This window comes from Sparus aurata, chromosome 19 (genome assembly GCF_900880675.1).
Source record: "Sparus aurata chromosome 19, fSpaAur1.1, whole genome shotgun sequence".
NCBI lineage: Eukaryota > Metazoa > Chordata > Actinopteri > Spariformes > Sparidae > Sparus > Sparus aurata.
In genome coordinates, this window is record NC_044205.1 from 19,053,081 (window position 1) to 19,068,172 (window position 15,092).

Genomic DNA, 15,092 nt, shown 5'->3' on the forward strand with positions numbered 1-15,092 from the left:
GAGTTGTTTCCTCATTCCTACTATTCAGGGTGTGTAGAAATGCCTCTTTCAGTGTCATTAGACACAAAGAAAACTGTTTATGGGATCTGTATGCAGTATGCTAGAACAGTTACACCCGGAGGTATTTGCTCTCTGAAGAAAAGGCAAACATGGCAGAAAAATCAGTAATGATGGCATGTTCAATATTCCATCTTCTAGTCTCTCCGGTTTGTCTGAAAGCTTTACTGCAGCACCTGGAGGCAGTGAACAGTTTGTTCCAAAGCAGCCTGCCCCGCCTCGTCTCCTCATATTAAGTCAGTAATTCTCCACCCCGGCCCGGGCCTCCCTGGGTTTTGGCGAGTAGTCAGTACGAATGTGTCTTTGGGGAGAGAAGTGAACCCAGTGCCCAGAGGGAGGTTCGTGTCTACCTAGCCAAGGTCCGCTGTGGCGTAAGTGGTTAACCTTCGCAGCAAGATGGTTGAACGACCTGAATGGTCCTACTTCACATGCCCTCCTCCTCCTCTCTGAAGGGGCAAGACGTTCACGCTGAGGCCCACTGACCTCCCCCAACCCACAAAACTTCTCCACCAACTCTGGAGAATAGTGGAGCAGCAGAGTGAAAGAGGCTCTTTCTGAGGTGCAGTCAGCGTTACAGCACTGCTGTAATGCTCTGTGGAAAGGCCTCCACCTGCTTCCTTGTGGTGAGGTCAGTGAACAATAAAATGTCTGTCTGCTACCTCTGAGAAACGTCTAGCTCATGCAGGATATTTAACCCAGCAATGAGAGAGAGCACAAAATCAACACTCGACCGATGCAGAGTATGAGGGTGTTCTTTTTGTGAGTGGTATTTAGCAGGGCTGCACAATTATCACATTAGATACTAGATTCTTACTTAAAGAAGAAATGTGGAATATGGAGAAAAATAAACTTTATTTGATGTCATTTATGAAGTGAAATGCTGCTGTGGTTGAAGACAGCTAAGTTTTGGGAAATCAGCAGCTGCCTTTCAGTAATTTTGTCCCTTTAATGTTTTAGAATAATAACCATTTACTAAGGTCACAACATGTTTTGCTGGTTAGACATAATCACTGTTGTTGCAGACTGGTCAGGGTTATGTTATTTTGATGGCAGCAGTAAAAGTACAGCTGTCGGCAGAACTGGAATATACTGTAGGCTCATCTGATGTCTTCATAGCTAATCACTTAGTTCAGTGTAGAATTAAACAGAGCAATACTTAAACCAATCAGCCACAACATTAAAACCACTGACAAGTGAAGTGAATAATAATGATCGACCTTACATCATCACAAAGAGCTCAAGGTGTTGACCTTGCCTTCTAAGGTTCCAGCTCCCTATACTGTGAAGCGTCCATGGGGTGTCCCTCAACAAGTCCAATCAATGGAGGCCCCACCTCATAGTCTACAGAACTCAAAGGACCATAACAGCCCTGTTACCAGAAACCACAGGACAACTCACACCTTGACAGGTCAGAGGCAAGTCCGATCCCAATTGGGGCTCCATGGATCGTCTCATGAATGCTTGATTGGATTGGAATCTGGGAGTTTTGGGGCCAGGTTGATACCTTGAGCTCTTTGTCACGTTCCTCAGGCCATTCCTGAGAATTATTTCCGGTGTGGCTGGGAGCGCTGTTCTGCTGGGCAGGGCCACTGCCATCAGAGAGTGCTGGTACGATAAGGGCAGGGAACTTGGTCTGCTGCGGTGTTTGGGAGGGCGGTGCATGTCATGAGTTTTTAATCATTGTCAGATAGTATCCACATGAATGCCAGTACCAAAAGTTTCCAAGGACAAACACATCATTTCAATGAGATGATCATTGTCATTCACATCACCTGTCAGTGGTCTTAATGTTATGGCTGATTGGTGTATATAGTACACCGAATATATCAGAGTTAAAAGGTAGACGGATCTAACCGTTTGCCAGTTGAAGAGCTTACAAATTAAAAAATAAAAACTCATGAAAATTATATTCCAACTGCTGAATATCCAATTGTATTAAGGTAACACACTCAAATCTTCAACACAGAAAACAAACCTCAATTTTACCAAATCATTCTGGCCATGTCAAACAACAACTAACATTTCAGCATACTTTTTACTCATTGTTGTGTTGTTATGAAAATACGTTTAAGGGACCTGAGGAAGTTAACTTCCAACCACTTCCTTTACACAACCAACTCCTGCATATAAATTACACAACCTCCATTTTTCTGCGTGCTCTGATAGCTTCAGCGCGAGGCCCAAATGATAGCATGTTGGTTGACATGGCCATAAAAAATTAGTGAAATTGAGTTAAAGCTTCTGTTACGTGGACAAATATGACAAAGCATTTCTGGCAAAATGTGCTAAAATAGATTAATGGAAGGTGTCTCCATTAATTCTGTGATTGTTCTGTTTATAAAGCAGTAATTCACCATATGCTATGTAATCAAGTGGGAGTAAGATGCTGCAAAATTATAGTTTAAACACTGAAACACAGATATGATGACTAGGGAGAAAAACACCTTTAGCATATGGAAAAGAAAGCTTGAATGTGCCAGTAATACAAGGTCCTGAGTGAATTACTCATCAAATATATATGTGTTTAACACTGCAGCAGCAGACACAGTAATATGAGAGAGAAATATCGTTTAGCCGACTGCCATCACCAGTTACTTTAAGATAAAATGTAATAAATGGCCCCTGACCTAAATGGCTCGTGACCTCTCACGGAAAGAAATCTTTCTAGTTTGGACCCCTTGTCCCGTTTCGCAAGTCTGTGAGTTGCTAGCAGTTTGACCGACTGTTGAACCTTAAATACTTATTCTGAGCCAAAGGAGGTAATGCAAAGATTAGAGAAAGGTCCAAAAAGTGTGGAAAGGCTTTGCCACCATCATTCCCCCGATCTCACAACCCCTCAGATTTGTCTTGTGACCCTTGAAGGCAGAAACCACTGGGCTAAACCACCATCGTAGTCAAAGCTGCTACATCAGCTACAATAGGGAAATGTTACTTACACAATATCAACAATCTAATAATGTGTCACACATAATGCATCAGTGATAAGTGACAATTCAAAGTAACAAGTACTTTTAAGTTAGTTTGCTTATAATACTTTAGTTTTACTTAGAATTTGGGACTTTTATTTGTAACAGAGTAGTTTTATGTTGTGGTACATCTTCCTGCACTGCCAATGACTTTTACTTGTATATATACTATCACTCATTCCTTGATAACACAGAATTAAGTATTGCTAAACCAGAGTTCAAGCCTCATTTCAAACTCCATTTTAACTTTCTGGTTTTGTCCAAATATAAGTATAAAAATCAATTTAAAAATGTCCAAAAGAAAAGTATTTCCCTGTAAAACAGAAGTTATGTAGCTTTCAAAGAGCTCAGTTTTACACATAAATATGTACATTTTTGTGGTTTAGCTAATGTGTTGAGGTATAAAATGTGAAGGAAAAAAAAGACACTTAAGATATCATGGCATTTACAAACTTTGGCAAGCGCTTCTTTATTTACATCCAGGCTGTCTCGCAATGTCACAGCTGTTTTCCCTTTTTTCTTTTTTTTCTTTTTTTTTGTAGAATCACCAAACGAGTTTTTGCTCTTTACAGATATACAGTGTTATGTATACTATCATCTCCCTGTTGGTGACGCTCCGACAACAGTGTAAACAGAGAGAAAAAGAGCAGATCCCACTCTTCACAAAACACATGCAGGGAGTGGGACAAAACGTGTCAACAGTATGTCAGGGCTCTTAGTAACAGGAGACGCAGTAGTCTGTGAACATTTTTGTCAGATATTCTCATGAACTGCGGTGCCTCAAAGCCGAGGTCACCCAGGAGTTGCAGCTTTTAGTGTCCTCCACAAGAGGGTGCAAGTGAATCAGTGACTGTATGACAACAATGTGAATGCCCCGGCCATACAAAGACAAACCACTCCAGGTCGGACACAGGACTAAAGATACTACCAATGACTACTGTTTCTCCTCTAACAAGTGCAGTTAATATAACTTAGTAACAAAAACACAGTTCAGAAAAAAAAAATCACACCTACAGTTAGTTGCTGGTAGGGCATATCATTTTTGGCAAAAAAGTTTTTCCAGAAGGCATTTCAACAAAGTCTTTTTGCTCGTCACACAGACTGCTCTGCCAGCTTTTTGTATTTACACACACAGTCTCGTCAGATAATCAGATGTTTTAATTAACGTCCATGGAGCATGCATAGGTCATCGTGAAAATCGTTCCAATATCTTTTTTTTTTTTTCCGTGTATGCTGGGATAACAGATGAGGGTCTCACCCGTGGCGAAGAGAGTCCCGACAAACAATTACAGCACAGTGCAAAGAAACCCAGAGAATGAAAGGTTCCAGCTAGAAACTGACTGCTGAGAGAGAGCGAGAGAGAAAAAAAATCCTCCAACTGACATTACAACATATACATACAAGTCATTAAAAAAAAAACAAAAAAAAAAACAGGTGTAAAAGGAGATGGGTGCTGATTATATCATGTGTTACAGGTACTGAGAGTCAAAGCGAGGGAGGTCTCTCTTTGTTGCAGCTTCTAGCTCCCACGATAGTTAAGGGATAGACCTAAAATAAACCACCCCGACCCAAGATAGTACACAGAGGAACACTAACATTCCTGCTCTACTAATTTAAAACTCATAAAGCTCCCATACTGCACCGTGTAACTCCCCCTCCCTCCCCACATCCCTCCCCCCTGAAAAAGAAACACACACACATACAGATAGTCTGTCGTATACTGTACAGCTGGCCCTCTTTGAAGGGATGAAAACATATTTACATTCACATCTCTAGAAAAGAAAATCATTTTTCTTCTTCGTGTAACATAAAAAGTGTGGAAATGGACACGTTTCTCCAGACCTGGGTTTAAGCGTTCGATTGCAATAATAGTTTTAAACTTGGTTAAGGTTTAATTGGCTACAAACATTCTTTTAAAAAAAACACCCAAATTGTTCATATTTTTATATTTATTTTTTTGCAGTTTCTGTTAAACCCAGGTGAGGATTTATTTTTCTTTTTTCTTTTAGGTGCCCGTTTCTGTTTCAGTGATCATGTTCTCTTCTTGTCGTTGCAACCTTTGGTAACTCCTTCAGGACATTAAAAAGAGCAGTTCGCCCAAAAAGTTTTAAGAAATCAGTCGTTATTTTCTCACACTCGTGCTGATGGAAAATCGCCAATGACGTTTTGTCAACCACAAAACATTTCTGGAGCTTCGCGGCAAAACAGTTTGCAGCATTCTCTAAACCAACAGCGGTAGATAGGGACTTGTTTTAAAATATATTCTAAAAAAAACAAACAACTGCAAATAAATATAAAATGTCGTAATCAAAGGCTCAAGAGGCCCAGAGCGCCCAAATTTTCTTTAATGAGACTTTATTTACATCTTTTTCGGTTGTTTTTTGTATTTCAAAACTAGTCCCTATTGACTTCAGTTGTTTAGGAGAATGCTGCAGACGCTGTTTCGCTTTGAAGCTCCAGAAATGTTTGGGGAACTACGAAACCTCCCCCCGACTTTCCATCTACTTACTCAGCGACGAGGAGATGATGACCGAATTTTCATTTTTTGGGCGAACTTATCCTTTAAAAACACACACTACACAAGGAAGAGGCAGTGAGCGACTTTGACAAAACAAATCAGTCGACGAGTCTAGATATGTGGAGGCATATTTGTTATATGATTAAGGGAGGGAAAAAAGCTATTATTATTATCATTATTATTATTATTATTATTATTATTATAAGGATCGATACTTGTTTCTCCTTCAGTAAAACACTATAGTATCTCCACTATGGTAATACTTAAGTTCACTAATACTGCTGTTAGGAATTACTGTATGAGACACGCTGGATGTTTTCTGATTGATTCACTCAGAAAAAACAGAAAACGAATGCAATGATTCCCTGGAACCCAACGGCTCCCACTGTAATCTTGACTTTGCTGGTGTAATTAATCTTTTGATAACACTCTCCTAATGAGAACAAATGAAAACACACACATACACACACACACACACACAAAGAAACACAAAATGAAGACTCATCCGGAGCACTGCGAGGCTTGAATGTGACGCCACATTACATCATGATACATTTGTCGCTCACAACACAGCAGTGTGTGTGTGTGTGTGTGTGTGTGTGTGTGTGCTTGCGTGTTTGCGTGTGAGCAGTTGGGTTCAGAGTTTTCTCTTGACGTATTTACAAAGCAGAGAGTCGTCGATTGGAAGAGGAAGTTCTGTTTATGAGGCAGTGAGTCCGAGGATGCCTGTGGTCTGAGTGCTCGACCTTTCCGGAGGAGAATACATGCGGTTTAATGGCGATGTCCTCGCAGTCCTGCAAATACGCACTGTGTGTGTGTGTGTAAGTGTGTGTGTGTTTGCGTCGAGATCCGACTTCCATACAAACGTGGGAAAACCTCCTCTAATTTCAAAAACATATGAGAAAAAAAAAGACAAAGGCTTTTTTTTTTTTTTTCTTAGTACTGACATTTTTAGAGGTGGAAGGTTTCACCAGACTACAGTGATGGCCTCACACACACTCACACTCACACACACACACTCACACACAAACAGCTGAAATCAGATGCACAGATTCAGGAGGGTCTTGGTTTAGGTGTTGCGTACAGCTAAGGCCTGTTCCAGCTCCTGTCTCCTCTGCTGGATCTGAAGAGGAAAGAAAAAGGAAAGAAGACTCACGTTAGTGTGTATGCAGGTTTTTAAAAGGCAGACTACTCCTTTCCCACGGCCAGAAGATGAGTTTGCCTTTTTTTTCCTGGTATGCCACATTCTTGAATGCACCGGAAAACAGGGAGCAGTTGAAAGAAGGATCAAGGCCAGTGTCACCGCTCCGAGCGCTTCAAGTCGAAAAATCTCTCAACTTCTCAGAAAGGCGCTGGTGACGTCACCCTCGCTCTTTTTCTTTCTCCTATCCCAGGTGATAATATTCACTTTATTTTCATCTCCTATGGATCAGGTCATGCAACCACATCCTCCCTGCTCTGATGTCACGATGTCAAATAAAAAACAAACAGGTAGTAAACTGCAGTGGCACAGTTCGTATACCGTTGTCATAGACGCATGTGCAGCTTTTTTTCTCTCTGCACAAGAACGCTCCATCCCAGCGCTCCCGAGCACACCATCAGCAACTTTTCTGCACTGAATAAACGCCACGTGGACACTGACTCTAATCAGACACACAATTTTTTCCGTGGCTGACAACGGCCGTTGCCAAGGAGCGAGACATCTCGCTTCTCTGTTGAGAGTTCCACATGCGCATTATCGATCAGGCGGCTAACAGGCATTGAAGCCACGAACTTCTTCACAGCTTTTAGCTCAGTCACTGTTTCACACTGAACAATGTTCCAGCACTGCTTGAACAGAGATGGATGGTAAAAACATTAATAGCCAGCGTCCTTAACTTCAACATGGAAAAAGAGGCGAAAATTAGCGCGTCCACCCAGACATCATCTTTCAATTAGCCTATCAGAGCTGGAGTCCATACACACCCGGAGCTAATGCAGAGTCATTTGATCAGTGGTTGATTGTACCATTTCCCATGAAGAGAAAATGTTAGTGGGTTTTTCCTCCAGTGTGAAACGGGTACAAGAGGGTTTTTTCCTCACCTTGCAGTAGAAATAGCGGCTCACGGCCTCCTGGGACCAGGGCTCGTGGTAAAACGCCGCCCTCCTCTCCTCCTCAGGGTTCCCCACCACGTCTGTCATCAGCTGCAGCCGACAAGAAGGCACAATCATTAATGACAGGGCTAAATAATAACCATCATCAATATCACATGCCACAAATGCAGAGTGTGATCCGACTCTGTTTTTTAATAGACAAATATTGCATGTGATTTGCAGGAGGCAGTATTTCCAACCAGTTAATAATCTGTCTGAGGAGGATCCCTAATTATTTTCATAATTCAAAGTCAGCCTTTGTGCCTTTAGCTCTGCATTGCTAATGCGATGAAGAGCCAGACTTTCGTGTATCTTTATTGGTGAGCTCATGCTCTGATCTGAGGTGTAAATGAATGGTTTCAAAAATAGTTTCACTGGTTTACACTCAGGAATGACCCTCCTGCATTTCATCTCCAGATCGTATATCTGACAAAAGGCAGCGAGTCGTTTCAGTGTGAGTCGCAAGACGGAAAGACCGCGCTTGAATGTAAAAAAGCACCATCGAACCTTAAGGTCTCGGCTCTGGGATTTCAGCCAGTCCTGGATGTAGCCCTTGGGATCTCTGGAGAAACTGAGCATGAAGTCCCTCTGGATCTTCAGCTGGTTGATGGACTCGATGGTCTCGTGGATCTGAAAGAGAAGCAGTGACAAAGGCTGTTGATTCAAATGTTTCCTTCGTTAAACTGACTGTAACTGGATGGTTTCTTTGATGTGTTTGTTTGTAAGAGAGAAAATTAAGGAAAATACGTTATTTTTTAATTGCTAGAAAACACATCCACAAATGCAAATCCAGTGTTTCTAAACCTTCTTTCCTCTCCTCAAGAATGAACTCTGTGAATATATAGACTCCATGAAATATTCAGAGAAGTGTAAAGCTCCAAGGACACTGAAACATTTTTGAGTGAAGTTGGTGCTCTGACTTGGACTTTTGAATGGAGAGCCTTGTTGGTGCCCTGGGACATGAATTGTTGATGTTGTTTGTGTATGTCTTTGTGTTTTGTATGTGTTTGCCATTGTTAATAAAGTATTTAAAGCGACATTGTGTAACTATATATAAGCTTCATGATCATGTTGATGGTAAAGTGTCTTGTAATAAGGTGAATGGTGTCTCTGTCTCAGTCGCTCTGCCCTCCTATCACTTGTTTCTTCACTGTGTAACTTCATTGAGAGGGCAGGAGCACAGCGGAGGATCAAAATACAAGTTTTCAACACGTAACATTGTTATTAGCAAGTATGTAGTTAGCACCTACATTACATCTGACAATTTGTTACAGACCTGGGATTTGTATTTATGACGGTGGTGTTGCAATCAAAAACTGTGGGGGGCGCCAAATCACACAAAATGCCAATTTCTACATAATGTTGCTTTGAAGGAAAAAAAATTTAAATCAGGAAAGCAACAATGGCCACTCCGTGCATGGACTGTTTTGGGGGGTAAAATAATGTCCCTGGAAACACACTGAGCAACTCCAAAGGTTCCTAGTCTCTTAAACTGTTTGAACCCTTCACATCTACAAATTGCAAATACGCTTTTCCTCAAGAAATGACGAGTTTACAGAGAAGATAACATAGAATTAAAACAAAACGAGTATTAAATATTAGTGAAAATAAAATACAGAGTGTTTAAGAGGTTAAATGCAAAAAACAGAAGTTAACATTAAGAGGAGCTACTGAAGGAGAGACGACTGAACTTGACTCTAATCTAATCTGGGCCTGATTGTACAATGTCTTCCTATTCATTTTTGCCATACCCCTTAGTATTCTGTCATTAGTGTAGTTGACTGAGAAAAAAAGGGTAACAGATATATCTGCTATCATGCAAAAGTAAAAATGGCAATAAACTGGCAAAACATCAGCCTGCCACGAAGCAGAAACAGTGCTGGAGTAAATGTATTTCATAAAAGCTTCCTGCTCACGCACAACAACTTGCTCTCGCCAAAAATGTCAGCTTAAAAGTTAAAATGCGTCTATTAAACATAAATCTTGGTCACACATTTATAACAGCTCCCACAACAACAAGGCGTGAAATCTACCGCGAGCAAACGCTCCCGTTTAAAAATATAAGTCCCCACGAGGCAGCTTACTCGTCACCTCGCCGTGATTTACAGCATCAAAGCCGAGGCAGAATCAATCCACAGTTTGCGTTCTATGTTGTCGTGGCTCTCACCTTGTTGTCGAGCGAGGCGATCTCCTGCTGGTTGGCGGTGGAGAGGAGGAAGCTGCTCATCTGGCTCTTCAGGGGGTCTTCCACCTCCACGTCGATGTCGTAGCAGGCCGTCTTCTTCTGGTCGTTTGGATCCACGCTGACAGGAGCAAACGATCATTTATGAAGAAGATAGAATATTACCACAGAACTTAAGAGACAGATCTTTTTAATAAAACTTTCAAAGCTTGCTGAAAATTCAAGAAAAAAATATTAAGAATAATTTTGAAGACACATTTCTAACTTCTGAGGCCTCACTGAGAAAACAGAGAATGCTTTAGTTGCTATTTTAATGGAATATCTTGTTCAAATGTGATGTTTTCTCACAAGGGCCCCAACAATAACATAAATACAACCTGGCATAAAATCCAAAGATGCACTCAGCATGCGCTTAAAATTCTTTTCATACATCTTCGTACATCAAACTTGAATTTAATCTCAATCGGGCTTTCCTCATTAAATAAGAGAGTCTTGAAAAAGAGAACGTACCTGATGACGTGGTTGATGACGATGGGGTCGGGGGGTAAGAGGAGGTTGGTGAGGCGCTGAGGGATCTCAGAGAACTTCAGCCGAGGGCAGTCAAAGATCTGGAGGGGAATAAACATGGAGCGCGTGTGAGGAAATCGCTGCCTCGGAGTGCAGACACACCGCGGCTTTGTGGACTTTTCCATACAGTTTTCCTTTAGCCTTGTGTAGCCTTGATGAGCAAATTGGTTTCGTAGGATTCAGCTTGTGGATTCAGTCACAGCTACAGTAAAACACTTCTCCATCACCTTAAAGGCTCCTTAACTGACATTTTCAAGACTTTCAAAGCTTTTATGATCACATATAAACTGTTACTATAAAGGCAACTTGTTTCCAGCTGATCATATTAACTTCTGCTGGATGTATTTTTCAAGGGCTGTATTCAAACTCAAGCACGTGTCTAACTTTGACGACACATTTTCTAGTATGTGAAGTGTGTACTGTACATTTACAGTCTAATTAGGAGATCACAGAGGTCTGTATTTCGAGATAGATACATTTCATATTACTCTCGTTACTGCAGTAATATTATATCTTTAGCGGTGGAAAGTAGAGTACTTTTACTCATGTACTGTACTTAAGCACAAATGTGAGGTGTACCCATGTTGTGCTACTTCATACTCCTCCTCCACTCAACTTTTAACTCCACATTTACTTGACACCTGTAGTTTCTTTTCAAAATAAGATTTTGCATTTAAAAAAGGCTAAATCAGTTTATAAAATACAATTTGTGAGATGTTAAACCAGTGGCTGATGAGTGTCAGTCCCCTCTAAACCTTTCAGATTGTTTCATTTTGATTATTTTACTTTATTATTGTGTTTCTTGTCCCACTACTCGTACTGCTCCTAAGCATTAGCAGTGATCAAAACCTCCGCAGAGTACCTTTAAAGTAAAAGACCTGAGTACTTCTTCCATCACTGCATGTTTTCGCTGACGCTGATTTTAATATTCACGCTACAACAGTGTGATTTATAGCACACAGTGAGTCCCATACCTGTTGGAAATACTTGTCACAGTTGATGTACTCCTTGTCATGGGAGTCCTGCAGCTTGTTGGTCTTGATGTACTGCCAGAGGGCCTGGATGATGCAGGAGCGGGTCTGAGTGTGAATGCCAAGCAGGCGAGCCAGGCGAGGGTCCAGCTTAAACTGGGGAGGCTGTGGAGACGATGTAATCGCATTACGACACTTCCTTTCACAACCGCCCACCTCGGAGCTTTTTACATCAGCTACATCACATCTGACAGCCTTATCGTATTTCCCCCTGCGGCCTGGATGTGAGGTTTAAAAATGGAGTCTTAAATGGGCTCTCTAATGTTTGTGTTGGTTATCAGAGATGTGAGGCCTGCAGGTTGTCACTACAACAGCTGATTGTAATGGCATGCATTAGTCACAGAGTTATAACAGTGTGTTTCTGGACAGAGTTGCGAGCCGTTCTGAGACTGTGTTCCCCTCCACCTCACCTGGTAGTCCAGCATCAGCAGCAGAGTGCAGCGCACACTCACATCTCCCGGCCTCTTCACCTGGAAGCCGTCCGTCTCCTGGGTGGTGGGCGTGCGGTGCCACTGAAAGAGCAAACAGCCACACGTTGACTTCACACGCAAAACTGAATGATCATTTTGTTAGTTTCACACCTCATTAGCTGTTTGTTTCACACTCATTAATCAGAATCTCTAATTAATTCCCCTTTTTCTGAATCAGCTTACGGGATTCTACAAGACACTTTTTTCAGCCAAAGTTAGAGGAGTTTTGGTTGCTTTGGATGAGAGATTTCTACATTTTTGGTTTTGTTTGATGTGGTTGAGCTCATCTGGAAAAAGGTGATGTCACACATTTCCCACACCAATCAGACTTTTGACGACATTTGACTCAAATTATGATAACAGTAGGTGGGGGTTGTTTACTTACGTTGACAGCAGTGTGAGTCAAATGTGGCCGAACCACACCCAGACAGTCCTGATGAAGCAGATAGAGTTTTTTAGCCACGTGAGCAGCATGGCGCTAGGAATGACAATGTCGGCTGTTCCATCAATCTACCATTTTATGAAATATTTCATCAACTATAATATGGATTTAAATGAAATTTGGTACAAATATTCATAATTTCTGGATGTTTTTTCTCAATGACTTTGGGGATCCCCTGACCTTTTCCTTGAGCGCCACTACGGATTCACATTTATGGTAATTTCCTATTTTGATGTAAAATTTGTTCTTGAAATTTTAGTGATCCAGCTGCCTTTTATCCAGCACCATTGAAATTGTAATGTTTTCTATACTTTATGACCATAACCTGCAAATCTACTTAAAATACTTAATCTGTCCTTGTTTATTTAGTGCTAATTAGCAAATGTTGGATTCATATAATGAACATGACCAACATTAAATCAGCTGAACATCAGCATGTTAGCAATGTGACTATAAGGATATTAGCATGTTGACATCAAACTTATTGAGTTTTTACCTCTAATTGATAATACTTATTTATAGTTAAAACTTGAAACCAAAGGTGTAAGTTTATCAGTTACACCGATAACTGCTCCTCTTTGCTAGTTATCCTTGGCTGTAGCTCGCTACTGTTAGCCAATTAGCTCATGGCTCAGTTAGCTGTGGAGCCAGTGGCCCTTGATTTTGTCTGGACCGAGATCCCAGATCATTAGGAGGAGTAACCACGAGCGACTGGTCTCAAGACCCAAGGAGGTCAGTTTGAAGGTGGGAGTTACAGTATGGAGGCGATTTACAACAGCCCTGACCAAAACTATGACTTCTGGGATGGGAAGATATGGCAGGCGGGGGCAGGAAGGGGTTGAAGTGACAGAGAGTTGGACTTTAGGAGCAGAATGTTTTCACATATTACTCTGTGATGAGGAATTATTTCACCCAAACCAGAACTGATTGTAGAATGAAAAACCAAGCCTGTTTGATGAGTATTGTTTTGTTTGTGTCAAGTTCGAATTAAGTGTGTTTTACAGTGAGTTAATGAGGCAAATCAGTTAATTTTAGTTAAGCAAAAGAGAGAAACTTAAACGTACAAGGTTTTCTGTTTGGTTAGGAAATTAGATGCAAGAGAATTTACTTTCTAGACATTTTCTGAGATTATCTTATTTAATTATTAGCTTCGGGAGCTCATAAAGAGTAGCAAAGCAATGGGACTATTGCCTCTTGCTGCTAAAAAGTAGTATTATGAGACAGGACAGGTCAGGGGTACCTGATTTGAATGCTAACTTCATTGGACATCTCTGCAACAACATTCACAACTGACCTAACGTCAACACTGTTGTTCCGCGCCAATCTGTTGATAATGTTAGTGCAATAATAAAATTCTGGACATATCTTACAAACGGCTTCTTTCAGGAAACTGCAAACTGTTCAAAGTTGGAGGTTTGGCATAATAAAAGGTCCAGTGTGGAGGATTAAGCAGCCTCTAGCTTTGTGTTTATACATTACATCCAGCGCAAAAAAACCCTAATCTCACCCTCCCCTATGGTGTCCGTTAAAAATCTCCCTCTAGAGCCAGTGTTCAGATTGTCCGTTCTGGGCTCCTGTAGAAACATGGTGGCCCGCTTCTGCTGTAGATTTATAAGGCTCGTGCTAAGGTAATGAAAGCACAACAATTCTTAGTTTCGTGTGGTCATACAGCCATAAAAACATAACTATGAATATCATATTCTTTTTCTGCTAATAGATGCCCCTACATCCTACACACTGGACCTTTAACACATGTGCAAAAAGAAACTAGCCTATTCAGTGCTCCTACATCTAGCAACCTTGATCTCGACCAAGAGTCTGTGGTGTGATGAGAGGTTAACTTTTTGCAAACTAGCCATGCACAGTGTACTGAGACACCAACATAGCAAAAGCCTAACCTTGTGGCTGTGCAGCTGAATGGTCTCACACCATCAGAGGAGACTTGAGGTGAAAGAACAGAAAAACTAAGCATCCAACCGGCCAAATACAACTAAGCCCGTACGATTCTGTGTTTCAGTCTTTGTATTCGCACACCGCAGAACCTCCTCTGAGTCCCACCGCAGATTAAACGTTATTTACAACTACATTTTATCTTGACTGCTCCGAAACTGAAAAGAAAAAGCACTTAAAACACCATCTCCAGTACAGTGGATCGCAGTGAGTTGGCATGCAATACAGAGTAATGTTTTCCTCCAATCAATGGCTGACTCAGAGCAGATTAAGTACTGATTGTAGCTCAAGGTAGAGAAAAATTTCTTTTGATGAAAAATCATTCAAAGCGAACCACCTGAGTGCCTCGCTAAAATACCCTCTTAAAAGGAGGAACCTTGAGAAGTCATAATTTTCACTCTGAAACTCTTAAAGAGGGTTTTTTTTTCCCAGGTCAATGCAATTCGCGAGGATACGAAGTGAAGGGCGGCTTATGATTGTTTTTTAAAAGTAAGCACTTGTTTTTTTTTTCAAGCTCTCACACCTGCATGTTTAAACAACCTTGCAATGTTGAAAATGATGAAAAAAAAAAACACCCTCTTCTGTATGCTGTTACAGAGAATCAACTTATTGAAAAGGAAAGATGGCAGTCCCTTCTCTCCGTCTGTTTTATTTGTGTTCATCCAATGACGGTGTTAAAGGGAGCAGGTTCGTGGGGGTGATTGTGGCTGCGAGACTAAACCAGACATTACAAAATAAAACATTTTCAGCAAGTGGCTCTCGCTGCATGATGAGGA

At 41.1% G+C, this 15,092-nt stretch overlaps 1 protein-coding gene across 9 annotated transcripts in view; it reads right to left on the minus strand.

Annotated features, from left to right (window-relative positions):
• Positions 1-3,462: 3,462 nt before the first annotated feature.
• Positions 3,463-15,092, minus strand: part of smarcd3b (SWI/SNF related BAF chromatin remodeling complex subunit D3b) — a 49,415-nt gene continuing 37,785 nt past the window's right edge. For 6 of the 9 annotated variants that reach the window (XM_030398044.1, XM_030398041.1, XM_030398040.1 and 3 more), the window contains 8 exons: positions 12,310-12,357; positions 11,865-11,966; positions 11,398-11,559; positions 10,367-10,464; positions 9,842-9,977; positions 8,182-8,304; positions 7,624-7,725; positions 3,463-6,664 (listed from right to left, as the gene is read on the minus strand). In XM_030398044.1, coding sequence (XP_030253904.1) covers positions 6,611-6,664; positions 7,624-7,725; positions 8,182-8,304; positions 9,842-9,977; positions 10,367-10,464; positions 11,398-11,559; positions 11,865-11,966; positions 12,310-12,357 — 825 coding nt within the window. In that variant the 3' untranslated portion in view covers positions 3,463-6,610. The remainder of the gene's footprint in view (positions 6,665-7,623; positions 7,726-8,181; positions 8,305-9,841; positions 9,978-10,366; positions 10,465-11,397; positions 11,560-11,864; positions 11,967-12,309; positions 12,358-15,092) is intronic. The other 3 variants (XM_030398043.1, XM_030398048.1, XM_030398042.1) reach the window with 1 other exon arrangement.